Here is a 26,553-nt window from a genome sequence, read left to right as displayed (position 1 = left end):
ATCAGGAAGCAGCCGACCTGAGAGCTCGGGCGGTTCTTTTATTCTCCAAATCCGCGGACTGGCGGGACCAGTCCACCCCTCTCCTCTCCCACCGCCCCCCTGCCTCAGAGACCCCCAGTGAACCCCCTGTGACCCTCAGCAAACCAGAGTGTCGACCCTTCTGATACTCCCAGTGTCCCCCAGTGTCCCCAGTGTCCTCCAGTGTCCAGCCTGACCCCCCCGTCTCTGTGTCCCCAGTGTCCCTGATGTCCTCCAGTGTCCAGCCGGACCCTCCCGTCTCTGTGTCCCCAGTGTCCTCCAGTGTCCAGCTGGACCCCCCTGTCTCTGTGTCCCCAGTGTCCTCGATGTCCTCCAGTGTCCAGCCGGACCCCCCTGTCTCTGTGTCCCCAGTGTCCTCGATGTCCTCCAGTGTCCAGCCGGACCCCCCTGTCTCTGTGTCCCCAGTGTCCTCGATGTCCTCCAGTGTCCAGCCGGACCCCCCTGTCCTGGATGTCCTCAGTGGGTGTACAGGGAGGCGGTGAAGACGATGTCCCTCTTGATGGCGGTGGAGGCCTGCTCCATCTTGGAGTGCAGCACCGAGTCGCCCACGATGCGGGCGGCGTTGCGCACGTCCTTCAGGACCTCGTCCAGACGCTGGATACAGCGCACCACGATGCCCTCCTGCACGTCCGTCAGCTGCGCGATCTCCGAGAAGGGCTGGGCAGAGAGAGGACAGGGTCAGACACACACACCGATCTCCGAGAAGGGCTGGGCAGAGAGAGGACAGAGTCAGACACACACACACAGATCTCCGAGAAGGGCTGGGCAGAGAGAGGACAGGGTCAGACACACACACACACACCGATCTCCGAAAAGGGCTGGGCAGAGAGAGGACAGGGTCAGACACACACACACACACCGATCTCCGAAAAGGGCTGGGCAGAGAGAGGACAGGGTCAGACACACACACACACACACACACCGATCTCCGAGAAGGGCTGGGCAGAGAGAGGACAGGGTCACACACACACACCGATCTCCGAGAAGGGCTGGGCAGAGAGAGGACAGGGTCAGACACACACACACACACACCGATCTCCGAGAAGGGCTGGGCAGAGAGAGGACAGGGTCACACACACACACACACACACACACACACACACACGACCCGAGAGGCGCTCTGAGTGGTGCGTTCAGAAAGGCGTTATATGCGGTGAATGTCGGGGACGATGCATTATTAAAACGTTGTGCCTGAAACCCAAACCCCTCCTTCCTTCCTTCACGCTGGCTGCTGGACGCGGCGTGGGCCCTGCGGGGGGCGCTGTCTCTCACCATGCCCCGGGCCCAGCAGTACACCACCTCCGTCAGCCCGAACTTGTACTGCCCCACGAACTCCTCCACCGACTGGGCCAGCCCGCAGTCCCGCTGCAGCTCGCCGATCCGCTGGGCCACGGCGACCACACGCTGCACGCCCTGCAACACAGGGGACACGGCGGCTGGACACGGCGCTGGCTCGCTGGACACAGCACTGACTGGACACTGCACACAGCACAGACTGGACACTGCGCTGGCTCACTGGACACGGCACAGACTGGACACTGCACACGGCACAGACTGGACACTGCACACGGCACAGACTGGACACTGCGCTGGCGCACTGGACAGCACAGACTGGACACTGCACACGGCACAGGCTGGACACTGCACAGACTGGCGCACTGCACACAGCACAGACTGCACACTGCACACAGCACAGACTGCACACTGCACACAGCACAGACTGGACACTGCGCTGGCGCACTGCACACAGCACAGACTGGACACTGCGCTGGCTCACTGCACAGAGCACAGACTGGACACTGCACACGGCACAGACTGGACACTGCACACGGCACAGACTGGACACTGCGCTGGCTCACTGGACATGGCACAGACTGGACACTGCACACGGCACAGACTGCACACTGCACACAGCACAGACTGGACACTGCACACAGCACTGACTGGACACTGCACACGGCACAGACTGGACACTGCACACGGCACAGACTGGACACTGCACACGGCACAGACTGGACACTGCACACGGCACAGACTGGACACGGCACAGACTGGACACGGCACAGACTGGACACTGCACACGGCACAGACTGGACACTGCACACAGCACAGACTGGACACTGCGCTGGCTCACTGGACACGGCACAGACTGGACACTGCACACGGCACAGACTGGACACTGCACACGGCACAGACTGGACACTGCGCTGGCGCACTGGACAGCACAGACTGGACACTGCACACGGCACAGGCTGGACACTGCACAGACTGGCGCACTGCACACAGCACAGACTGCACACTGCACACAGCACAGACTGCACACTGCACACAGCACAGACTGGACACTGCGCTGGCGCACTGCACACAGCACAGACTGGACACTGCGCTGGCTCACTGCACAGAGCACAGACTGGACACTGCACACGGCACAGACTGGACACTGCACACGGCACAGACTGGACACTGCGCTGGCGCACTGGACATAGCACAGACTGGACACTGCACACAGCACAGACTGGACACTGCGCCGGCTCACTGCACACAGCACAGACTGCACACTGCACACAGCACAGACTGGACACTGCACACAGCACAGACTGGACACTGCACCGGCTCACTGCACACAGCACAGACTGCACACTGCACACAGCACAGACTGGACACTGCACACAGCACAGACTGGACACTGCACCGGCTCACTGCACACAGCACAGACTAGACACTGCACACGGCACAGACTGGACACTGCACACGGATCAGACTGGACACTGCACCGGCTCACTGCACACGGCACAGACTGGACACTGCACACGGCACAGACTGGACACTGCGCTGGCGCACTGCACACGGCACAGACTGGACACTGCACACGGCACAGACTGGGCACTGAGCTGGCTCACTGGACACGGCACAGACTGGACACCACGCCAGCTCACTGGACACTGCGCTGCCGCACTGCACACTGCGCTGCCGCACTGCACACTGCACTGACTCACTGGACACTGTCCCAGCTGGACACTGCGCTCACTGCACACTGCACTGTATGACTGGACACTGTGCTAACCCACTGCACACTGCGCTGTATGAGTGGACACTGCGCCGACTGACTGCACACTGCACACAGCGCCGGCTGGACACTGCGCTGACTCACTGCACACTGCACTAACTGCACACTGCACACTGCGCCGACTGGACACTGCGCTGACTCACTGCACACTGCGCTGACTGCACACTGCACACAGCGCCGGCTGGACATTGCGCTGATTCACTGCACACTGCACACTGGACACTGGACACTGGACACTGGACACTGGACACTGGACACTGGACACTGGACACTGCGCTGACTGGACACTGCGCTGACTGGACACTGCGCTGACTCACTGCACGCTGCACTGACTGGACACTGCGCTGATTCACTGCACGCTGCACTGACTGGACACTGCGCTGATTCACTGCACACTGCACTGACTGGACACTGCGCTGATTCACTGCACACTGCACTGACTGGACACTGGACACTGGACACTGCGCCGACTGGACAGCGTGAAATCCGAGTCCAGACAGACGGAGGGAGCCCCCGATCCCTCCCCTCCCGCGCCGAGCGCCCCTACCTCCTGCAGCGAGGAGTTGATCTCGGGGGTGACCTGCGTCTTCTGGGTGAAGACCAGGCAGGACAGCAGGGCGGCGCTCTCCTCGGGGGGCAGCGAGCTCAGGCCGCCCTCGAACAGCAGCTCCGTCAGCAGCAGCTCGTGGCTGCTGAGCTCGCAGGCCACCCGGCCCTTCAGCTGCACGGCCCCGCCGGCGTCCACGTAGCTCAGGGACTGCAGCACCTGCAGGACGGACGGGGGACACGGGGGGCTCGCGGATCCAGCGCACACACAGGCCGTCCGGCACGGCGGGGCAGAGGGGGGCGACACGGCGGCGACCACACACCTTAATTCTTTGTTGGTACTCGGGCAGCAGAGAGAGAGACTGGTCCGAGAGGAGGAACTGCAGCCTGTCCAGCTCTTCCTGAAAAGACATCCGCTCCTGCAGCCTGGAGAACTGAAAGATAGAGTCCAGACCCTCACACAGACCCCAGAGACACTCCTCACACAGAGAGAGGAGTCCAGACCCTCACACAGACCCCAGAGACACTCCTCACACAGACAGAGGAGTCCAGACCCTCACACAGACCCCAGAGACACCCCTCACACAGAGAGAGGAGTCCAGACCCTCACACAGACCCCAGAGGCACTCCTCACACAGAGAGAGGAGTCCAGACCCCCACACAGACCCCAGAGACACTCCTCACACAGAGAGAGGAGTCCAGACCCTCACACAGACCCCAGAGGCACTCCTCACACAGAGAGAGGAGTCCAGACCCTCACACAGACCCCAGAGACACTCCTCACACAGAGAGAGGAGTCCAGACCCTCACACAGACCCCAGAGACACTCCTCACACAGAGAGAGGAGTCCAGACCCTCACACAGACCCCAGAGACACTCCTTACACTGAGAGAGGAGTCCAGACCCTCACACAGACCCCAGAGACCCTCCTCACACTGAGAGAGATGCCATGGAATTACCTCGTCCGAGAAGCGGGGGCTGTGCACGCAGGTGAACTGGCTCAGGCCGTCCTGCAGGACGCGGAGCCTCATCGACGCCTCCACCACCTCCACCCCCTTCAGCTGGATGTCGTTCACGGGGTCAAGGGTCGCCACCCCGCCCGGGTGAGCCTCGGCCAATCGCAGCAGCTCCTGGGTGGCCGTGGAGATGGCCTGCCCGGGGGGGTCCATCCTGCGAGAGCCGCCGAGAGCCCAGGAACAGACGCCGGGGCGGGGAGAGGAGACGCGGGCCGGTGACGCGGACGGAGAGAGGAGAGGAGACGAAAGAGAGAGAGAGAGAGAGAGAGAACGTTGCTGAACGGAGAGAGGAGACACAGAGAAACGGACACGGGCGGCGAGGAACAGGGAGAGGAGACACAGAGAGTACAGGTGCAGACAGGGAGAGGAGACGCAGGGAGAAGTGGATCCAGACAGAGAAAGGAGACGCAGAGAGAATTGATGCAGACAGAGAGAGGAGACGCAGATGCGGACAGAGCGGGGAGACAGGGAGACGCAGACGCAGACAGAGAGAGGAGACGCAGGCTCCAGACCGACTGGGTCTCACCTGAAGCGAGGCATCTGCCTCTTGTTGAAGTCGTCGATGATGCGGTCCGGGCTGACCCGCAGGGTCTTCACTGTGATGGCGGCGATGTCGCCGGGCTTGATCTTCTGCACCGTGTGCCCGCAGGGGCCTGGGGGGAGACGCAGCACGCCGGTCACGCCAGGGCACCCCCCAGACCACCAGGGCCAAATCTCTCACCGGATGGAGCCCCGAGTCTCTCAGTGTGAATCGTGCACTGAATCGAGCCCCGAGTCTCTCGGTGTGAATCGTGCACTGAATCGAGCTCCGAGTCTCTCAGTGTGAATCGTGCACTGAATCGAGCCCCGAGTCTCTCGGTGTGAATCGTGCACTGAATCGAGCCCGGTATCTCTCGGTGTGAATCGTTCACTGAATCGAGCCCCGAGTCTCTCGGTGTGAATCGTTCACTGAATCGAGCCCGGTATCTCTCGGTGTGAATCGTGCACTGAATCGAGCCCGGTATCTCTCGGTGTGAATCGTTCACTGAATCGAGCCCGGTATCTCTCGGTGTGAATCGTGCACTGAATCGAGACCGGTATATCTCGGTGTGAATCGTTCACTGAATCGAGCCCCGAGTCTCTCGGTGTGAATCGTTCACTGAATCGAGCCCCGAGTCTCTCGGTGTGAATCGTTCACTGAATCGAGCCCGGTATATCTCGGTGTGAATCGTTCACTGAATCGAGCCCGGTATCTCTCGGTGTGAATCGTTCACTGAATCGAGCCCGGTATCTCTCGGTGTGAATCGTTCACTGAATCGAGCCCCGAGTCTCTCGGTGTGAATCGTGCACTGAATCGAGCCCGGTATCTCTCGGTGTGAATCGTTCACTGAATCGAGCCCCGAGTCTCTCGGTGTGAATCGTTCACTGAATCGAGCCCGGTATCTCTCGGTGTGAATCGTGCACTGAATCGAGCCCGGTATCTCTCGGTGTGAATCGTTCACTGAATCGAGCCCGGTATCTCTCGGTGTGAATCGTGCACTGAATCAAGACCGGTATATCTCGGTGTGAATCGTTCACTGAATCGAGCCCCGAGTCTCTCGGTGTGAATCGTTCACTGAATCGAGCCCCGAATCTCTCGGTGTGAATCGTTCACTGAATCGAGCCCCGAGTCTCTCGGTGTGAATCGTTCACTGAATCGAGCCCGGTATCTTTCGGTGTGAATCGTTCACTGAATCGAGCCCCGAGTCTCTCGGTGTGAATCGTGCACTGAATCGAGCCCGGTATCTTTCGGTGTGAATCGTTCACTGAATCGAGCCCCGAGTCTCTCGGTGTGAATCGTTCACTGAATCGAGCCCGGTATATCTCGGTGTGAATCGTTCACTGAATCGAGCCCGGTATATCTCGGTGTGAATCGTTCACTGAATCGAGCCCGGTATCTCTCGGTTTGAATCGTGCACTGAATCGAGCCCGGTATCTCTCGGTGTGAATCGTTCACTGAATCGAGCCCTGAGTCTCTCGGTGTGAATCGTTCACTGAATCGAGCCCTGAATCTCTCGGTGTGAATCGTTCACTGAATCGAGCCCTGAATCTCTCGGTGTGAATCGTTCACTGAATCGAGCCCCGAATCTCTCGGTGTGAATCGTGCACTGAATCGAGCCCGGTATCTCTCGGTGTGAATCGTTCACTGAATCGAGCCCGGTATCTCTCGGTGTGAATCGTTCACTGAATCGAGCCCCGAGTCTCTCGGTGTGAACCGTTCACAGAATGGAGCCCCGAGTCTCTCCCAGGTGAGCCCAGGCGAGTGACAGTACCCTCGGGGATGAACAGCCCCGTGTTGAAGAGGAGGTGGGGGGCGGCCGGAGGGCTGCTGCCGGGGTTCGGGGCGCCCCCACTCTCCCTGCCCCTCTCGCACAGGATCAGAGCGGTGAAGGAGCGATTGGCTGCGTCACTGGACACCTGCGAGAGAGTGAGAGAGTGAGAGAAGGCGAGAGAGAGAGAGAGAGAGAGAGAGAGAAAAGAGAGAGAGAGAGAGAGTGCAGCGAGCACCAAGAGACCGGGCGGCGCAGAGACGCGCCAGGCGACCCTGTCCTGACCTGCAGGACGACCCCCAGGGCGTTGCTGTGCTGCGCGTTGCCGACCACGACCACCCTGCCCACGGAGAGGGCCTTCACGCCGTTCACCGACTCCATCACGGCCTTCTGCGGGGACACGGAGACAGGCGTCCACGTCAGGCCCTGCGCCGGGGCGCCGCGCACCCCGGGGGGGCGGGTCCTGCGCAACGGTACCTGCAGCGTGTCCCGGATCTGCACCAGCTCCTTCACCGTGCGGTAGTACGTCACCAGGTCGGCCAGCTGCCCCTCGGTGTCGACGGGAGGGAGAGACGACAGGGTCTGCTTCAGCTCGGCGATCCTCTTCTCATGGACCTGCGGGGCCACGGAGCGTCAGTGTGAGTCCGGCAGGGCACTCCTTGTATCAAGGCTCCGTATGGGGGTCTATATGAGGGCGTGTGCTGGTCTCTCTGTGCGAGGAGTGCCTCTGGGGTCTGTGTGAGTGTCTGGACTCCTCTCTCTGTGTGAGGAGTGCCTCCGGGGTCTGTGTGAGGGTCTGGACTCCTCTCTCTGTGTGAGGAGTGTCTCTGGGGTCTGTGTGAGGGTCTGGACTGCTCTCTCTGTGAGAGGAGTGCCTCTGGGGTCTGTGTGAGGGTCTGGACTCCTCTCTCTGTGTGAGGAGTGTCTCTGGGGTCTGTGTGAGGGTCTGGACTCCTCTCTCTGTGTGAGGAGTGTCTCTGGGGTCTGTGTGAGGGTCTGGACTCCTCTCTCTGTGTGAGGGGTGTCTCTGGGGTCTGTGTGAGGGTCTGGACCCCTCTCTCTGTGTGAGGAGTGTCTCTGGGGTCTGTGGGAGGGTCTGGGCTCCTCTCTCTGTGTGAGGAGTGTCTCTGGGGTCTGTGTGAGGGTCTGGGCTCCTCTCTCTGTGTGAGGGGTGTCTCCGGGGTCTGTGTGAGGGTCTGGACTCCTCTCTCTGTGTGAGGAGTGTCTCTGGGGTCTGTGTGAGGGTCTGGACTCCTCTCTCTGTGTGAGGAGTGTCTCTGGGGTCTGTGTGAGGGTCTGGACTCCTCTCTCTGCGTGAGAAGTGTCTCTGGGGTCTGTGTGAGGGTCTGGACTCCTCTCTGTGTGAGGGGTATCTCTGGGGTCTGTGTGAGGGTCTGTCCTCCTCTCTCTGTGTGAGGAGTGTCTCTGGGGTCTGTGTGAGGGTCTGGACTCCTCTCTGTGTGAGGGGTATCTCTGGGGTCTGTGTGAGGGTCTGGACTCCTCTCTCTGTGTGAGGAGTGTCTCTGGGGTCTGTGGGAGGGTCTGGGCTCCTCTCTCTGTGTGAGGAGTGTCTCTGGGGTCTGTGTGAGGGTCTGGGCTCCTCTCTCTGTGTGAGGGGTGTCTCCGGGGTCTGTGTGAGGGTCTGGACTCCTCTCTCTGTGTGAGGAGTGTCTCTGGGGTCTGTGTGAGGGTCTGGACTCCTCTCTCTGTGTGAGGAGTGTCTCTGGGGTCTGTGTGAGGGTCTGGACTCCTCTCTCTGCGTGAGAAGTGTCTCTGGGGTCTGTGTGAGGGTCTGTCCTCCTCTCTCTGTGTGAGGAGTGTCTCTGGGGTCTGTGTGAGGGTCTGGACTCCTCTCTGTGTGAGGGGTATCTCTGGGGTCTGTGTGAGGGTCTGGACTCCTCTCTCTGTGTGAGGAGTGTCTCTGGGGTCTGTGTGAGGGTCTGGACTCCTCTCTCTGTGTGAGGAGTGTCTCTGGGGTCTGTGTGAGGGTCTGGACTCCTCTCTCTGTGTGAGGAGTGCCTCTGGGGTCTGTGTGAGGGTCAGTGTGAATCTGTGGGCGTCGGGGCGGCTTGGCACCTGCGAGTCCTTGCGGGTGTGGCACTCGGAGAAGCTCCTCTTCATCATGTCGGTCACCCTCAGGGCCTCCACGCGCAGCAGGTTCAGGATCATGGTGTAGGTGAGCCGGAACTGAGACTGCAGCAGGGTGGGCTTGCCCTGACGCACGGAGGGGGAGAGGGAGACGTGACTGCCGCCGGCCGACCCCCCCTTCACCCCTCCCAGCGTCCCTCAGCGGGGGGTCGCAGTGACCCCGAGTCGATCCGAGGAGAACAAGTCCAGAGACTGACGGGGGGGTCACAGGAACCCCGAGTCGGTCTGGGGAGCCCCGACACTGAAGTGGGAGCTCCGGACTGCACCCGGTGCTTGCTGGGATAGCCACCCCCCCACCTTGACCCTGCACCAGATAACGGGGTCACAGCCCGCCCCGTTGCCACCCCCGCCCCCCCCGTCTGCCCCGGGAGACGCCCCCCGGCCCCCCCCGACTCACCAGCATCATCTTGTAGAGGTCGCTCATCTCGTGAACCGCCCCCTTGCACAGGATGATGACCGTGCCCGTGGTGTCCAGCCCGCGGCGCCCCGCGCGGCCCGCCATCTGGATGTACTCTCCTGGAGACGGGGGGGGGGGTGGTGAGGAGCAGTTTCAGGGGAGGGGCCACCTACTCCCTCTGTACCCCAGTGTCCCCCTCTGTACCCCAGTGTCCCCTGCTCCCTCTGTACCCCAGTGTCCCCTGCTCCCTTCCTGTATCTCTCAGCATCTCCCTTTGTACCCCAGTGTCCCCTGCTCCCTTCCTGTATCTCTCAGTACCTCCCTCTGTACCCCAGTGTCCCCCTCTGTACCCCAGTGTCCCCTGCTCCCTCTGTACCCCAGTGTCTCCCTCTGTACCCCAGTGTCCCCTGCTCCCTCCCTGTATCTCTCAGCATCTCCCTCTGTACCCCAGTGCACCCCCTTGTACCCCAGTGTCCCCTGCTCCCTCCCTGTATCTCTCAGTATCTCCCTCTGTACCCCAGTGCCCCCCCCTGTACCCCAGTGTCCCCTGCTCCCTCTGTACCCCAGTGTCCCCCCCTGTACCCCAGTGTCCCCTGCTCCCTTCCTGTATCTCTCAGTATCTCCCTCTGTACCCCAGTGTCCCCCCCTGTACCCCAGTGTCCCCTGCTCCCTCTGTACCCCAGTGTCTCCCTCTGTACCCCATTGTCTCCTGCTCCCTCTGTACCCCAGTGTCCCCCTCTGTACCCCAGTGTCCCCTGCTCCCTCTGTACCCCAGTGTCTCCCTCTGTACCCCATTGTCTCCTGCTCCCTCTGTACCCCAGTGTCCCCCTCTGTACCCCAGTGTCCCCTGCTCCCTCCCTGCACCTCTCAGAAACCCCCCCTGTACCCCAGTGTCCCCCTCTGTACCCCAGTGTCCCCTGCTCCCTCTGTACCCCAGTGTCCCCCTCTGTACCCCAGTCTCCCCCTCTGTACCCCAGCGTCCCCTGTCTCTCACCGGGCACCAGGTCCCGGAACGCCGTCCCATCGTGTTTCCGGATGCTGTCGAACACCACGGTCCTGGCCGGCATGTTCACCCCCATGGCGAACGTCTCCGTGGCGAAGAGCACCTGGGAAAGGTCAGAGGGGAAAGGTCAGGGAGAGGCCCGAGACGGACCTTTTAAAAGAGCATCCAAATACATCCATGAAGAGCTGGATGAGCAATGCCTTATTCACATTAAACTTTCCAGGTGTCGGACCTGCGTGACGTAGGTGCTCTAGAAAGAGACACCGTGCCTCTCACCTTCACTAGGCCCTTAGTGAAGAGCATCTCGATAACCTCCTTGAGGATGGGCAGGATCCCACTGTGGTGAACACCTATCCCCTTCTTCAACAGCTCGATCATCTGGAGAACCTGCAGACAGCGGTTTGTGACAGATTAATACAGACACCTGGGAGACGAGTCCAGACCCTCACACAGACCCCAGAGACACTCCTCACACAGAGAGAGGAGTCCAGACCCTCACACAGACCCCCAGAGGCACTCCTCACACAGAGAGAGGAGTCCAGACCCTCACACAGACCCCAGAGACACTCCTCACACAGAGAGAGGAGTCCAGACCCTCACACAGACCCCAGAGACACTCCTCACACAGAGAGAGGAGTCCAGACCCTCGCACAGACCCCAGAGACACTCCTCACACAGAGAGACGAGTCCAGACCCTCGCACAGATCCCAGAGGCACTCCTCACACAGAGAGAGGAGTCCAGACCCTCACACAGACCCCAGAGACACTCCTCACACAGAGAGAGGAGTTCAGACCCTCACACAGACCCCAGAGGCACTCCTCACACAGAGAGAGGAGTCCAGACCCTCACACAGACCCCAGAGACACTCCTCACACAGAGAGAGGGGTCCAGACCCTCACACAGACCCCAGAGACACTCCTCACACAGAGAGAGGAGTCCAGACCCTCACACAGACCCCAGAGACACTTCTCACACAGAGAGAGGAGTCCAGACCCTCACACAGACCCCAGAGACACTCCTCACACAGAGAGAGGAGTCCAGACCCTCACACAGACCCCAGAGACACTCCTCACACAGAGAGAGGAGTCCAGCCCCTCACACAGACCCCAGAGGCACCCCTCACCTGCGGCAGCTGCCGGTCGCTGCCCCGGAGCCGGGAGATGCAGCGCTGGAAGAAGCAGTGGATCTCGCTCTTCTCGGCGGAGGTGGTGAGGTCGAGGGAGGAGAGCGCGCGGGCGTTCTCGTCGCAGCGGGAGCGCGAGAAGGTGAAGGCCACCACGGGCGTCTGGTCCCGCCGGTACAGGGAGGAGAGGAGGGACAGCCACACGGCCCGGTCCTGGGCAGGGGGAGGGGGAGGGGAGGGGTGAAAACGGAGGCCGCGAGAGGCAACACGACTTCGCGACCCTGCGACCCTGCGACCCCACGACCTCGCGACCTCATGACCCCACGACCTCGCGACCTCGCGACCTCGCGACCTCACGCCGGACCGCGCCGCGGCGGGACCTGCCTGGTTGGGGGTGGTGACCTGCGAGGCGCCCTTGGCTCCGAACGACTGCGCGTGCTTGCTGGTGCGCTCCTTCTTCGCCTCCACGGCAGCGTAGTACCTGTGGGGACAGGGAGGGGGCGCCGGTGAGTCCCCGTGAAGGCTGCCTGACTGACTTAACTCAGTGCCCGTCTCTCTGCCCTGTCTGCCTGCCTGCCTGCTTGCCTATCTGTCTCCCCTGCCTGCCTCCCCTTCTGCCTGCCTGTCTGCTTCCCTGCCTGTCTGTCTGCCTGTCTGTCTGCCTGCCTCCCCTTCTGCCTGCCTGTCTCCCCTGCCTGTCTGTCTGCTTCCCTGCCTGTCTGTCTGCCTGCCTTCCTGCCTGTCTCCCTGCCTGCCTGCCTGTCTCCCCTGCCTGTCTCCCTGCCTGTCTCCCTGTCTGCCCGCCTGCCTGTCTCCCCTGCCTGTCTGTCTGTCTGCCTGCCTGCCTGCCTGCCTGTCTCCCTGTCTGCCCGCCTGTCTCCCTGTCTGCCCGCCTGCCTGTCTCCCCTGCCTGTCTGTCTGCTTCCCTGCCTATCTCCCTGCCTGCCTGCCTGTCTCCCCACCTCCCCGCTCCTCCTACCCCTTGGTGAGGAAGTTGCCGTTGGCGTCCACCAGCAGGAAGAGCTCCTTCTGCGTCTTGCTGCTGTTTCCCGTGTACAGGTGGTGCTCCAGGGGCACGGGGCGCCTCTGCGTGCTGATGACGTAGATCCGCTTCTTCTTGATGCGCCTGGGAGAGCGAGAGGGAGGAGAGAGAAGGAATCACATCGGAAGGCGAAACGCGTCCTTCGGATTCCAGGGCACGTTCCCAGAGTTCCCCTGCGACACTGCAGATGTCGAGGTGGAGTGGGGAACACGTCTGTCTCTCACGCACTCTCACCTGCTTCCCCTACGTCTTCTACGTCACCTGTGTCACCTGCGCCACCTGCGTCTTTTACATCACCTGTGTCACCTGCGTCTTCTACGTCACCTGTGTCACCTACACCACCTGCGTCTTCTACGTCACCTGTGTCACCTGCGTCTTCTACGTCACCTGTGTCACCTGTGTAACATGCGTCACCTGTGTCACCTGCGTCTTCTACGTCACCTGTGTCACCTGCGTCTTCTACGTCACCTGTGTCACCTGTGTAACATGCGTCACCTGTGTCACCTGCGTCTTCTACGTCACCTGTGTCACCTGCGTCTTCTACGTCACCTGTGTCACCTGTGTAACATGCGTCACCTGTGTCACCTGCGTCTTCTACGTCACCTGTGTCACCTACACCACCTGCGTCTTCTACGTCACCTGTGTCACCTGCGTCTTCTACGTCACCTGTGTCACCTGCACCACCTGTGTCACCTGTGTAACCTGCGTCTTCTACGTCACCTGTGTCACCTGCACCACCTGTGTCACCTGTGTAACCTGCGTCTTCTACGTCACCTGTGTCACCTGCGTCTTCTACGTCACCTGTGTTACCTGTGTAACCTGCGTCTTCTACGTCACCTGTGTCGCCTACACCACCTGTCACCTATTTCAACTGCGTCACCTGCACCTCCTGTTTCAACTGTCACCTGCACCACTTGTCACCTGCACTGAGTCACCTGTGTCACCCACACCAACTGTCACCTGCACCACGTCACCTGCGTCACCTGCTCCCTCTCCCTCCCTTCACACTATCTGTACCCCTTCCCTTCCGATCAGCACCAGCCTGTTCCACTCGCCCCCTCTCGAACCCCTTCTCTCACCCCCCCGGCCCCCCGTCTCGTACCCGATCCAGTCGCTGAACTCCACGGCGTTGGGCACGGTGGCGCTAAGCAGGATGATACTGACGTGATCTGGGAGCATAATCAGCACCTCCTCCCACACCACTCCCCTCTGAGAGAGAGAGAGAGACAGAGAAAGAGAGGCAGGGCTGCTCAGGGAGGACAGAACAAACATGGACCGGGCCCTCACACAGACCCCAGAGACACTCCTCCCACAGAGAGAGGAGTCCAGACCCTCGCACAGACCCCAGAGGCACTCCTCACACAGAGAGAGGAGTCCAGACCCTCACACAGACCCCAGAGACGCTCCTCCCACAGAGAGAGGAGTCCAGACCCTCACACAGACCCCAGAGACACTCCTCACACAGAGAGAGGAGTCCAGACCCTCACACAGACCCCAGAGGCACTCCTCACACAGAGAGAGGAGTCCAGACCCTCACACAGACCCCAGAGGCACTCCTCACACAGAGAGAGGAGTCCAGACCCTCACACAGACCCCAGAGGCACTCCTCACACAGAGAGAGGAGTCCAGACCCTCACACAGACCCCAGAGGCACTCCTCACACAGAGAGAGGAGTCCAGACCCTCACACAGACCCCAGAGACGCTCCTCCCACAGAGAGAGGAGTCCAGACCCTCACACAGACCCCAGAGACACTCCTCACACAGAGAGAGGAGTCCAGACCCTCACACAGACCCCAGAGGCACTCCTCACACAGAGAGAGGAGTCCAGACCCTCACACAGACCCCAGAGGCACTCCTCACACAGAGAGAGGAGTCCAGACCCTCACACAGACCCCAGAGACACTCCTCACACAGAGAGAGGAGTCCAGACCCTCACACAGACCCCAGAGGCACTCCTCACACAGAGAGTACGAGTACAGACAGGATTGGTCCAGAGTCTCTCACCTCAGTGTCATTAATGTAATGCACCTCGTCAAATATCACCCACTCCAAGTCCCGGATGACGTCCGAGCCGTTGTACAGCATGGACCTGCAGAGCAGAGAGCGTCACTCGGGGACGGGCCCGGGCCCCTGGTTCTGACCCACGGGATCACAGAGACGCTGCCCCCCTCCCCCCCGTACCTGAGGATCTCCGTGGTCATGATCAGGCAGGACGCCTCGGGACTCAGCTGGACGTCGCCGGTCAGCAGCCCCACGTCCTTGAAGGTGGTCTTGAAGTCCCGGAACTTCTGGTTGGACAGCGCCTTGATGGGGGAGGTGTAGATCGTCCTATGGGAGAGCAGGATGGGGAGGGTGACGGACGGGTCTGTGGGCCAACCAGGGTGGACCACACCAATGCAGAGAAAGGGAGGGAGAGGAGAGAGGAGAGAGACAGAGGAGAGAGACAGAGGGGCGCTGACCTGGTCATGTGTTTCTGGGACAGAGCGATGGCATACTCCGCCACCACTGTCTTGCCGGCAGAGGTGTGAGCCGCCACGAACACAGAGTCTCCCGCCTCCAGCCTCAACACCGCCTGCTTCTGAAACACGTCCAGCTCGAAGGGCCACTGGGCAGAGAGAGAGAGACCCACCGTCACGGACTGGGGCCCAGTGTACACACACACACACACAGACACACACACACACACACACACACACACAGAGTCTCCCGCCTCCAGCCTCAACACCGCCTGCTTCTGAAACACGTCCAGCTCGAAGGGCCACTGGGCAGAGAGAGAGAGACCCACCGTCACGGACTGGGGCCCAGTGTACACACACACACACACACACACAGAGTCTCCCGCCTCCAGCCTCAACACCGCCTGCTTCTGAAACACGTCCAGCTCGAAGGGCCACTGGGCAGAGAGAGAGAGAGACCCACCGTCACGGACTGGGGCCCAGTACACACACACAGTCACAGACTGGGGCCCAGTACACACACACACAGTCACACTGTCACGGACTGGGGCCCAGTACACACACACACAGTCACACTGTCACGGACTGGGGCCCAGTACACACACACACAGTCAAGGACTGGAGCCCAGTGCACACACACACACACACAGTCACAGACACACACTGCAGCCCAGCGCAGTACACACACACAGTAACACAGTAACACAGTAACACAGTAACACAGTAACACAGTAACACAGTAACACAGTAACACAGTAACACAGTAACACAGTAACACAGTAACACACTGCAGCCCAGCCCAGCCCACACACACAGTCACGGACTGGGGCCCAGTACACACACACACACACAGTAACACACTGCAGCCCAGCACACACACTCAGAGGTCTCACACACACCTTGAAGGCAGGGTCAGGGATACGCTTGTGGAAGTCCTCGCAGGGGGTGTTGATGTCCACTGGGATAGCCCAGCGCTCTCTCTGTGCGGGCTTGTCCTCCGCGCTCTTCATCGCTCCCTGCCTCTCCGCCGAGGAAGAGGAAGACGAGGACGAGGACGAGGACGAAGGCCCGGCCTCCTGCAGAGAGACAGATGAACACACACACTCACACACACTGCGAGGAGAGATCAGGGCAGATCCATACAGACAGACGGTCAGTCCACAGGCAGACACACAGACAGACAGACGGTCAGTCCCACAGGCAGACACACAGACAGACGGACGGTCAGTCCCACAGACAGACACACACACAGACAGACGGTCAGTCCCACAGGCAGACACACAGACAGACGGACAGTCAGTCCCACAGACAGACACACAGACAGACGGACGGTCAGTCCCACAGACAGACACACAGACAGACGGACGGTCAGTCCCACAGACAGACACACAGACAGACGGACGGTCAGTCCCACGGACGGCCAGCACTGCCTTGATGCCCAGCTCCTCCAGGCTGTTGCTCCTCTGCAGCCTCTTGGCCCCGCCCCTCTCCTCCTCCCCTCTCTCCCCGCCCTCCCGCTCGGGGCGCGCGTCGATGATGTCATCAAAGCCCGACAGCAGGGACAGCAGGCTGAGCTGCCCGGTGGGGGGCTTCACATCTGGAAGGGGGGAAGAAAACAGAAGGGAGGGTCAGCAGGCCGGTCGGGCACCGTTTTGGGGGGGGCGTGCGCCCCCAAAACCCCCCAGACGCGCCCTCTGACCTTTCCTCGCGAACTCCATTCCCCTCTTGAAGCCGGGAGGCACTGCCAGCAGGTCTGTGGGCGAGAGGGAACGCACGGCTCTTAGGAGAAAGGGCGACAGCAGACACGCCCCGTCCGCCTGCCCCACCACCCTCGTCGCCATCTTCATCGCCCTCCTCCTCGGCCGCCGCTCCTCAGCCAACGGCAGCGCGCCGGCCCCAGGTCACCTGACTCGCGGCGGCCAATCAGGACTCAGGAGCGAGAGCAGGGAACGGGGGGGTCAGAGGTCAGGGGGGCGGGGTGGGGTCGCACCCTCTCCCCCGGGGCGAATCCTCACCGTTCTCGAAATCGATGTCCTCCTCCTTCTGCGTCTTGGTCTTGATCTGCTCCAGGCTGGGCTCGTCCATCCCCCCTGCGCGCGCACACACACACACAGGGACACACACACACAGGGACTGGTCAGTGCCGGAGACGCAGGACAGCCGCGGGGAGGGCAGGAGGGCGCCTTACCTGGCAGGAAGGGGTAGTTGGTGGTGCTGCCCCTCAGGCTCTGCCCCGGGGGGCCGGGGGGCCGCAGGAGGGAGAGAGAGTTCTTGCAGGAGAGGCCGGTGTCCTCCAGCAGCACCTGCGCACGCCGAGAGAGGGGGAGGGAGGGAGCGAGGGGTGGGGGTGAATACGGAGCCGGTGTGTGTGTGTGTGGGGGGTGGCGGCGGCGGCGGCGGTGGACACGGGGCCTGACCTCGGCGAAGTCCAGCAGCTCGCCGGTGGTGGGGTTCCGGACCACAGACAGGGAGGAGTGCAGGGGCGAGACCTGGCAGTGCAGCAGGGCGTCCAGCCGGGTGTCCCTCTTGACCGCCCTGCGGACGGACGGACGGACAGACAGACTGTGTCCACACCGGCACGAGGCTGTGACCCCGTGACCCCGTGACCCCCACCCCCACCCCCCCGGGACCGCGGCGCTCACCGGCGGAACTTCTCGAAGGCGGCGTCCTTGTCGTGGAGGGGAAGCCATTCGGGGTCGCGCAGGAAGCGCTCCTCCACGTCGGCCAGCAGGTCGGGGGCGAAGGGCGGCAGGCCGTGGGGCAGCTGTGGGGGGGAGCGGACTCTGAGACCGGCCGGGAGAGAGGGAGTGTGTGTGTGTGTGTGTGTGTGTGTGTGCAAGGAGCATGCTGGGAATGGCTTGGCCTGCCAATCCCTCACCCAGACCGTTAGTGCTGTTGCACACCGGCGGTGCAATGTGCACTCAGGCAAACTGCACACCAGAGACACCAGGACGGCGCAGTTTGCACACAGGAGAACTAGTGAGGGCTGCTCTCCAGGGGTGCAGTTTGCACACAGGAGAACTAGTGGGCCCAGCCCTCCAGGGGTGCAGTTTGCACACAGGAGAACTACTGCGCCCTGCTCTCCAGGGGTGCAGTTTGCACACAGGAGAACTAGTGGGCCCAGCCCTCCAGGGGTGCAGTTTGCACACAGGAGAACTACTGCGCCCTGCTCTCCAGGGGTGCAGTTTGCACACAGGAGAACTAGTGGGCCCAGCCCTCCAGGGGTGCAGTTTGCACACAGGAGAACTACTGCGCCCTGCTCTCCAGGGGTGCAGTTTGCACACAGGAGAACTAGTGGGCCCAGCCCTCCAGGGGTGCAGTTTGCACACAGGAGAACTACTGCGCCCTGCTCTCCAGGGGTGCAGTTTGCACACAGGAGAACTAGTGGGCCCTGCGCTCCAGGGGTGCAGTTTGCACACAGGAGAACTAGTGGGCCCAGCCCTCCAGGGGTGCAGTTTGCACACAGGAGAACTACTGCGCCCTGCTCTCCAGGGGTGCAGTTTGCACACAGGAGAACTAGTGGGCCCAGCCCTCCAGGGGTGCAGTTTGCACACAGGAGAACTACTGCGCCCTGCTCTCCAGGGGTGCAGTTTGCACACAGGAGAACTAGTGAGGGCTGCTCTCCAGGGGTGCAGTTTGCACACAGGAGAACTAGTGGGCCCAGCCCTCCAGGGGTGCAGCACATTCCCTCCCCTGATCTCGCTGGCTGCCCCGCTGCGCTGTGGACTCAGCGGGTCGGCGGTGCTGACCCGGTTCGTCCAGCTCTCCGCCGGGCCTCCTCGCTTCCTTCAAGCTCAGCGCAGGGAGCCGCAGAGACGCCCCGCGTTACTCACGGTGCACTGGGGAGGCAGGGCGTCGGCGCGCCCCAGCGGCCGGGACAGCAGCTGGAACTCCCCGGAGCAGCCCATCTCCAGCGCCGAGAGGGGGAGGTCCAGGGGCCCGGGCGGGGGCAACACTGCAGGGGGGGGGGGCAGGGGAAGGGTCAGACAGGACACAACAGCAGCTCGCTCGCCACAAACAGGGACGGAAGAAAAAAAGATAAAGGTCACCTGGCCCGCCAGGGTATCGGCTTCAACCACAGGGCTGGGCAGCCTGTTCCCCACACCCACCCCCCTCTGTGTACAGTAGAGCCTCCTGTCCTGACTGGAGGAGCTCACCCAGCTGTGTCTGGAGAGAAGCCAGGGTATCGGCTTCAACCACAGGGACTGGGCAGCCTGTTCCCCACCCCCACCCCCCTCTGTGTACAGTAGAGCCTCCTGTCCTGACTGGAGGAGCTCACCCAGCTGTGTCTGGAGAGAAGCCAGGGTATCGGCTTCAACCACAGGGACTGGGCAGCCTGTTCCCCTCCCCCACCCCCCTCTGTGTACAGAAGAGCCTCCTGTCCTGACTGGAGGAGCTCACCCAGCTGTGCCTGGAGAGAAGCCAGGGTATCGGCTTCAACCACAGGGCTGGGCAGCCTGTTCCTCACCCCCACCCCCCTCTGTGTACAGAAGAGCCTCCTGTCCTGACTGGAGGAGCTCACCCAGCTGTGTCTGGAGAGAAGCCAGGGTATCGGCTTCAACCACAGGGCTGGGCAGCCTGTTCCCCACCCCCACCCCCCTCTGTGTACAGAAGAGCCTCCTGTCCTGACTGGAGGAGCTCACCCAGCTGTGTCTGGAGAGAAGCCAGGGTATCGGCTTCAACCACAGGGCTGGGCAGCTTGTTGTCTCAAGAGACTCAGTTCCCTCAGCCTGTCAGTGTGGCTGACACCCCCTTCAGACTAAAGAGACCCAGCTCCTCCAGCCTGCCGGTATAGTTCAGTGTAGGGTCAGGGTTAGGGTCTCCTACCCCCGGAGTGACACTGAGCTCCAGGGATCTGACCGGATCTGGATACAGGGGGGGTTAAACTGATGTCACCGTATCCACGTCATAGCCGTAAGACACGGTCAGGACAGGCAAATAACACCCCCCCACCCACCCACACGGGCGAGAAAGTGTTCAGATCTGAAGGTCTGCTTCCTTCTGAGAGCGAACTTTCTGTCACGCCAGTCTTGTAAAAACAAACACGGCACCGGCCGCCTGCGCCTCTCGCTTCCTCAGAGGCTGCTACATCCCTCGCCCGGCCCGTCACCGCGCCGCGCCCCTCCAGGCGTTTCATTTCAGACCAAAATACATATAAAAAAAACCCCCAGAAACGTCCCGCAGCCTACCGATTCTCTCCATGGCCGGACAGTCAGCGGTACGTGGTGACCCTTCACCCGGAACAGAACCCGCACTGCGGCAATTGTTTTTTTTTTGAGGGGCGGAAATGGAACTTTACTTCCCGCCCCCTAGGTCTCCACCTCCATTCCCATTGGCTGCCCGGCAGTATCGCCATCTTTTTTAACCAATCAGAAGGAGCAGAGAAGGGGTCCCCCCTGCTAGCGGCGCTATCGTGACGTCATATCTGCGCGTCCTTGTTTTGTTTTGGCACGGTGACCAGAGGTACGGTACCGGACTGTGCTGTAGGTTTATTCCTCGTCAGTTTGTTTTAATACTGGGGTCCTGGCTCTTTAGAAATGTCAGCATGGCGGGTGGAGAGGCGGTTGCTGACAGAGGTGGCAGCAGCAGAAAATAGTGTCGTGTCGTGTCGCGTCGCGTCGCGTCAAATGCAAGCGCGTTTTTTTTTTATTGTTTTTAAATTTCCTGCTGTTCACTTTCTGCTTTTATTTCTCTCTCTCTTGACCGGTCGGGACACCAATCGCCCCTCTCCGGTGCCCGGCTGCGTCATCAGGGGGTTAAATATGAGTGCAAACGTGTAGTCCGTGTTGTTTATGCAAAAGCCTATAAACGCGATTTCGCTTCCAGACTGCATGGGCACCGTGTGGCGCCGGGCAGGACTGGCACAAGACTGGCACCGGGGCGTTTACCCTGTAGCTGTCTTTGAAATCGCAGCTCTGATCGATCGATCGATCGATTGAATCACTGATTGACTGATTAAGCAGCCGCCCTCGTCTCAGGCGACGTTTAAAACCAGAATGCAGAGCGCTGAAGGTGAAAGTGGTGGTTTGCTGGGGGGGGGAACTTGCTTTGAAAATGGAAGAATAAAACGTCCCAACGCAGTATATAAGGCGGTGATGTCATTAGGCTAAACCTCCGAGTGCAGGAAGAGTTATGTCACACGCACAGCACTGTGATGCCATTGGTGATATAATGTGACTATAAAGTGCCGTGATGTCACTGGTGATGTCACGTAACTATAAAGCACTGTGTTTTCAATAGTGAGGTCATGTGACTAATGCTCTGTGATGTCATTGGGGAGGTCATGTGACTGATGATCTGTGATGTCATTGGGGAGGTCATGTGACTGATGCTCTGTGATGTCATTGGGGAGGTCATGTGATTCTAAAGCTCTGTGATGTCATTGGGGACATCATGTGATTCTAATGCTCTGTGGTGTCATTGGGGATGTCATGTGACTGTAATGCTCTGTGGTGTCATTGGACAGCCCGGTCCCTCTAGTGTGCAGGATGGCCCTGTTCCCCACCTCTCTGTCGGAGGAAGAGGAGTCCCTCCAGAAGAAGTACGCCAAGCTGAAGAAGAAGGTGAGCAGTGCAGCTCTCTGCCCGTCTCTCCGGCTGCGGGCCTGACTCTGTCTCCTCAGCCCGGCCGCCTGTGATCGCCGCTAAACCGAGGAGGGGCGGCGGGTTCGAATCTCGGGCGCGGCACAGCCCCTGTACCCCAGAGAGGCTGCTGCTGCTGCGATACAGCGCGGTGATGCGGTCGGGGGGGCGGCGGGTTCGAATCTCGGGCGCGGCACAGCCCCTGTACCCCAGAGAGGCTGCTGCCGCTGCGATACAGCGGGTGTACAGAGGCTGTCGCTGCTGCGATACAGCGCAGAGATGCGGTGGGGGGGGGCGGCACAGCCCCTGTACCCCAGGGCGAGGCGCTGCTCCGCACTCAGAGAGGCTGCGCGCGTCGGGGGGGACCGCGGCGAGTCGGCTGACGGCCTGTCGTTGCTTCTCGTGGCAGAAAAAGGCCCTCCTGGCCCTCAAGAAGCAGAGCTCCAGCAGCCAGACCAGCCAGGGCGGACTGAAGCGCAGTAAGTGGCCTCTTCCTCCCGCCCCGGCCCCGCCCCCTTCCCAGGGGGCAGTGCCCATCCCGACTGCCCCCCTCTCTCTTTCTCTCCCCTCCCCCCCGTCCAGCCCTGTCCGACCAGCCGGTGGTGGACACGGCCACGGCGACGGAGCAGGCCAAGATGCTGGTGAAGTCGGGGGCCATCAGCGCCATCAAGTCCGAGAACAAGAACTCCGGGTTCAAGCGCTCCAGGACGCTGGAAGGCAAGCTCAAGGTGAGCCCGGACTACAACTCCCAGGGTGCACCGGGGGGGTGTGGGGGTGGGAAAGGCGGCGGTCATGGGAGGTGTAGTCTTTGTCTGCTTCCTGACCCCTTCCTTCTCTTCCTTCTCCCTCTGGTCCCCAGGATCCGGAGAAGGGGCCTGTCCCCGCCTTCCTTCCCTTCCAGAGGAGCATGTCCACAGACGAGGAGATGCTGGAGGTACGTGTGGACTCGTGGAATGAGAGACCCGTGAACTGTGAGCCAGTGAACCAGTGAGCCAGGAAAGACAGGAGAGACAGAGAGACATGTGGACTGTGAAGCAGTGAAGCAGTGAGCCAGTGAACCAGTGAACCAGGAAAGACAGGAGAGACAGAGAGACATGTGGACTGCGAGACAGACAGACAGGCAGGCAGAGAGACTGTGAAGCAGACACACAGACAGACAGGCTGTGAGGTAGGTAGGCAGGCAGGCAGAGAGGCAGGCTGTGAGACAGACAGACAGGCAGGCTGTGAGACAGACAGACAGAGAGACTGTGAAGCAGACACACAGACAGACAGACAGGCAGGCTGTGAGACAGACAGACAGAGAGACTGTGAAGCAGACAGACAGACAGACAGACAGACAGGCAGGCAGACGGACGGGCCGTGAGACAGACAGACAGGCAGGCAGACGGACGGGCCGTGAGACAGACAGACAGGCAGGCAGACGGACGGGCCGTGAGACAGACAGGCTGTGAGACAGACGGACGGGCCGTGAGACAGACACGTCTGCGCCTGGGCCTCGCTCTGTCCTTCACTCCGTCTCTCTCTACTTGCAGGCTAAGCGGCCTCACAGGAAGTCCCTGTACGAGAGGTAGGTGGACTGGTCAGCGGGTACAGCAGGCAGTGTCCTGTAGTGTCCAGCGGGCCGGTCAGTGCCAGCGTCCCCTCTCTCTCTCTCTCCCAGCTTCGTGAGCCCAGGGGACCGGTCTCGGGACGATGAGGATCTGGGGGGCTCGTCCTCCAGCAGGGAGCTGGACAGGGAGAGGGAGAGGGACAGGGACAGGGACAGGGAGCTGGACCGGGAGCGAGGGAGAGACCGGGACCGGGACAGGGATCGGGACAGAGACAGAGACAGGGATCGTGATCGGGATCGGGATCGGGACCGGGACCGGGAGAGGGACAGGGAGGCCCCCTTCAGACGTGAGTATCAGGCCTGGCTTCTCTCTCCCCTCTCCTCCCTCTCTCCTGTCCTCCTCTCTCTCTCTCTTCCCTCCTCTCCCTTGTCTCATCCCTCTCTCCCTCCCCTCTCCTGTCTCTCCTCTCGCTCCCTTCTCCTCTCTCCCCCTCTCCTCCTCTCTCTCTCCCCTCTCCTGTCTCTGCTCTCGCTCCCTTCTCCTCTCTCCCCCTCTCTTTCTCCCCTCTCCTGTCTCTCCTCTCTCTCTCTTCCCTCCTCTCCCTTGTCTCATCCCTCTCTCTCTCCCCTCTCCTCTCTCCCCCTCTCCTCCTCTCTCTCTCCCCTCTCCTCTCTCCCCTCCTCGTGCTCCCTTCTCCTCTCTCTCTCCTCTCTCTCTCCCCTCTGCTCTCTCTCTCTCTCTCTCTCCTCTCTGTCCACTGTGTCCACTCTGTGGTCCTCTCCCCGCCCCCCCCAGGCTCCGACTCGTACCCGGACCGCCGCGGCTCCAGGAAGGGGAACACGGTCTACGTCTACGGGGCGGGGCTGAGGGAGGAGACCCTGCGCGCGGCCTTCTCGGCCCACGGCACCGTCATCGACCTCAGCATGGACCCGCCGCGCAAGTGAGTCCCGGTGCGGGGCACAGCCCCTGAGCTAACTGGGGGCGGCCGGTTCACGTCCCGGCGCGAGGCACAGCCCGTGAGCTAACTGGGGGGCGGCCGGTTCACGTCCCGGCGCGAGGCACAGCCCGTGAGCTAACTGGGGGCGGCTGGTTCACGTCCCGGCGCGAGGCACAGCCCGTGAGCTAACTGGGGGGCGGCCGGTTCACGTCCCGGCGCAGGGCACAGCCCATGAGCTAACTGGGGGGTGACTGGTTCACGTCCCGGCGCGAGGCACAGCCCCTTCACGTACCTGGGAGGTTGCTGGTTCAAATCCTAGTATGAGGCACAGCCCCTTCAGGTTGCTGGGAGCTAGCTGGTGCCAGTCCCAGTATGAGGTGGGTATCTGGGTGGTTGGTTGCTGGTTCAAGTCCCAGTACGAGGCACAGGGTGTTAACGAGCAATTAAGGTAATGATCTACTCGATGAAGGGAACTGCGCCACCTGAGCAATACCAGGCACTCGGTGGTCTCCTCAGGTCACAGCGAAGTTGTTTAAGGAGTCTTGAAGAGACTTTGATGCTGGACTCGCACTCGGTCCCAGAGCTTTTCACTGCTCTGCCACTACGACGCCTTACCTCCCTGCAACTCTTCTCTCTCTCTCTCTCCCCGTTCCCAGCTGTGCATTCATCACCTTCGAGAAGATGGAGTCCGCGGATCAGGCTGTGGGCGAGGTCGGTACAGTCTGGACTCCTCTCTCTGTGTGAGGAGTGTCTCTGGGGTCTGTGTGAGGGTCTGGACTCCTCTGTCTGTGTGTGGAGTGTCTCTGGGGTCTGTGTGAGGGTCTGGACCCCTCTCTCTGTGTGAGGAGTGTCTCTGGGGTCTGTGTGAGGGTCTGGACTCCTCTCTCTGTGTGAGGGGTGTCTCTGGGGTCTGTGTGAGGGTCTGGACTGCTCTCTCTGTGTGAGGAGTGTCTCTGGGGTCTGTGTGAGGGTCTGGACTCCTCTCTCTGTGTGAAGGGTGTCTCTGGGGTCTGTGTGAGGGTCTGGACTCCTCTCTCTGTGTGAGGAGTGTCTCTGGGGTCTGTGTGAGGGTCTGGACTCCTCTCTCTGTGTGAGGAGTGTCTCTGGGGTCTGTGTGAGGGTCTCGACTCCTCTCTCTGTGTGAGGAGTGTCTCTGGGGTCTGTGTGAGGGTCTGGACTCCTCTCTCTGTGTGAGGAGTGTCTCTGGGGTCTGTGTGAGGGTCTGTGTTCATCTCTTTCAGTTGAACGGCACAATGGTTGGCGATGTTAACATTAAAGTCAGCATCGCCAGGAAACAGCCTATGCTTGAAGCTGCTACAGGGAAGTCAGTCTGGGCCTCTCTAGGTAAACATCTAAGTAACACCATTATTACTGTGTGTGTATGAACCCCTCTCTCTCAGTGCAGTGTTCATGTACTGGAGTGTCCAGTCAGTGTGTCTGTATGAACCCCTCTCTCTCTCAGTGCAGTGTTCATGTACTGGAGTGTCCAGTCAGTGTGTGTGTATGAACCCCTCTCTCTCTCAGTGCAGTGTTCATGTACTGGAGTGTCCAGTCAGTGTGTGTGAATGAACCCCTCTCTCTCTCAGTGCAGTGTTCATGTACTGGAGTGTCCAGTCAGTGTGTGTGTATGAACCCCTCTCTCTCCCCTCTCTGTCTCTCCAGCTGTACAGAATAGTGCCAAGGGCTCCTACAGAGACAAGCGGAACCAGGTTGTGTACAATGATGACTTCCTGTGAACCGGGGTCCATTTCCTGTCCAGCCCCGCCTGGCGAAGTATGGACTAGTGTCAGAGCGACTCAAAATGTATTAAGAATTCTGCTGGAAGCCGAGATATCGTTTATGACGTCTAAGGTCGTTTAGGAGCCTGCAGGTTGGGGGCTGTGTGATCACTGTGGTTGAGCAGAATACCGTGGACAGTTTGAACAGGAGATGGACGAGGCCAAACTGTACTGACGTTTTCATTTCTTAAAAAGGTTTTTTTGTGTTGTGTTTTTTTTCTCCCCATTATCATCGAATGTTTCTCCATACTTGACAAAAATAAACAGTTATGTCAAAACGAGTCTCTGTCTGTCAGTCCCATCTTTACAATGATGAGCCCTTTGCTGTAAGATCACAGTCGGGGTCCCAGTGCAGGACGAGTCTCTACAGTCAGGGTCCCAGTCTGGGATGAGTCTCTACAGTCGGGGTCCCAGTGCAGGGTGAGTCTCTACAGTCGGGGCCCAGTGCAGGACAAGTCTCTACAGTCAGGGTCCCAGTGCAGGACGAGTCTCTACAGTCGGGGTCCCAGTCTGGGATGAGTCTCTACAGTCGGGGTCCCAGTCTGGGATGAGTCTCTACAGTCGGGGTCCCAGTCTGGGA

The 26,553-nt window shown here is 60.7% G+C and overlaps 2 protein-coding genes across 5 annotated transcripts; one reads left to right on the top strand and one right to left on the bottom strand.

The window, feature by feature from the left end:
- Positions 1–2: 2 nt before the first annotated feature.
- Positions 3–20,433, bottom strand: skic2 (SKI2 subunit of superkiller complex). The gene is made up of 28 exons (XM_069197986.1): positions 20,317–20,433; positions 18,961–19,082; positions 17,770–17,891; positions 17,545–17,662; positions 17,316–17,430; positions 17,143–17,217; positions 16,827–16,880; positions 16,027–16,724; positions 15,131–15,564; positions 14,853–14,999; positions 14,676–14,760; positions 13,773–13,879; positions 12,608–12,754; positions 12,013–12,109; positions 11,629–11,841; positions 10,781–10,891; positions 10,496–10,607; positions 9,502–9,620; positions 9,033–9,170; positions 7,434–7,571; positions 7,242–7,346; positions 6,960–7,104; positions 5,195–5,321; positions 4,612–4,822; positions 3,976–4,086; positions 3,654–3,872; positions 1,312–1,452; positions 3–696 (listed from the first exon to the last, which is right to left on the bottom strand). The coding sequence occupies exons 1-28, from the start codon at positions 20,327–20,329 to the stop codon at positions 496–498; spliced, it is 4,425 nt and encodes a 1,474-aa protein (XP_069054087.1). The 5' UTR covers positions 20,330–20,433; the 3' UTR covers positions 3–495.
- nelfe (negative elongation factor complex member E) lies at positions 148–26,254 on the top strand. Of its 4 annotated transcripts, none has more exons than XM_069198001.1 (11): positions 148–153; positions 21,612–21,690; positions 22,118–22,187; positions 22,291–22,436; positions 22,568–22,642; positions 23,241–23,275; positions 23,369–23,604; positions 24,054–24,198; positions 24,852–24,906; positions 25,437–25,539; positions 25,858–26,254. In XM_069198001.1, exons 2-11 carry the CDS (start codon positions 21,616–21,618, stop codon positions 25,929–25,931), a joined length of 1,014 nt encoding a protein of 337 aa, XP_069054102.1. In that variant the 5' UTR covers positions 148–153; positions 21,612–21,615; the 3' UTR covers positions 25,932–26,254. The 4 variants fall into 4 exon arrangements, with proteins under 4 accessions (XP_069054102.1, XP_069054101.1, XP_069054100.1 ...); XM_069198000.1 differs by lacking the exon at positions 148–153 and adding an exon at positions 20,519–20,590 and having other exon boundaries at positions 21,608–21,690; XM_069197999.1 differs by lacking the exon at positions 148–153 and adding an exon at positions 20,546–20,610 and having other exon boundaries at positions 21,608–21,690.
- Positions 26,255–26,553: the final 299 nt, after the last annotated feature.

Source organism: Lepisosteus oculatus, chromosome 14 (genome assembly GCF_040954835.1).
Source record: "Lepisosteus oculatus isolate fLepOcu1 chromosome 14, fLepOcu1.hap2, whole genome shotgun sequence".
Taxonomy (NCBI): Eukaryota; Metazoa; Chordata; class Actinopteri; order Semionotiformes; family Lepisosteidae; genus Lepisosteus; species Lepisosteus oculatus.
This window is presented reverse-complemented; position numbering and strand designations above follow the sequence as displayed.

Bases quoted from the DNA above. Each gene is read 5' to 3' on its own strand.
- skic2 (XM_069197986.1), bottom strand. The intron at 17,218-17,315 runs GTAAGGCGCCCT...GTGCGCGCGCAG, and splicing joins CAACTACCCCTTCCTGCCAG to GGGGGATGGACGAGCCCAGC. The intron at 1,453-3,653 runs GTAGGGGCGCTC...CCTGTGTTGCAG, and splicing joins TCAACTCCTCGCTGCAGGAG to GGCGTGCAGCGTGTGGTCGC.
- nelfe (XM_069197998.1), top strand. The intron at 23,605-24,053 runs GTGAGTATCAGG...CGCCCCCCCCAG, and splicing joins CAGGGAGGCCCCCTTCAGAC to GCTCCGACTCGTACCCGGAC. The intron at 25,540-25,857 runs GTAAACATCTAA...CTGTCTCTCCAG, and splicing joins GTCAGTCTGGGCCTCTCTAG to CTGTACAGAATAGTGCCAAG.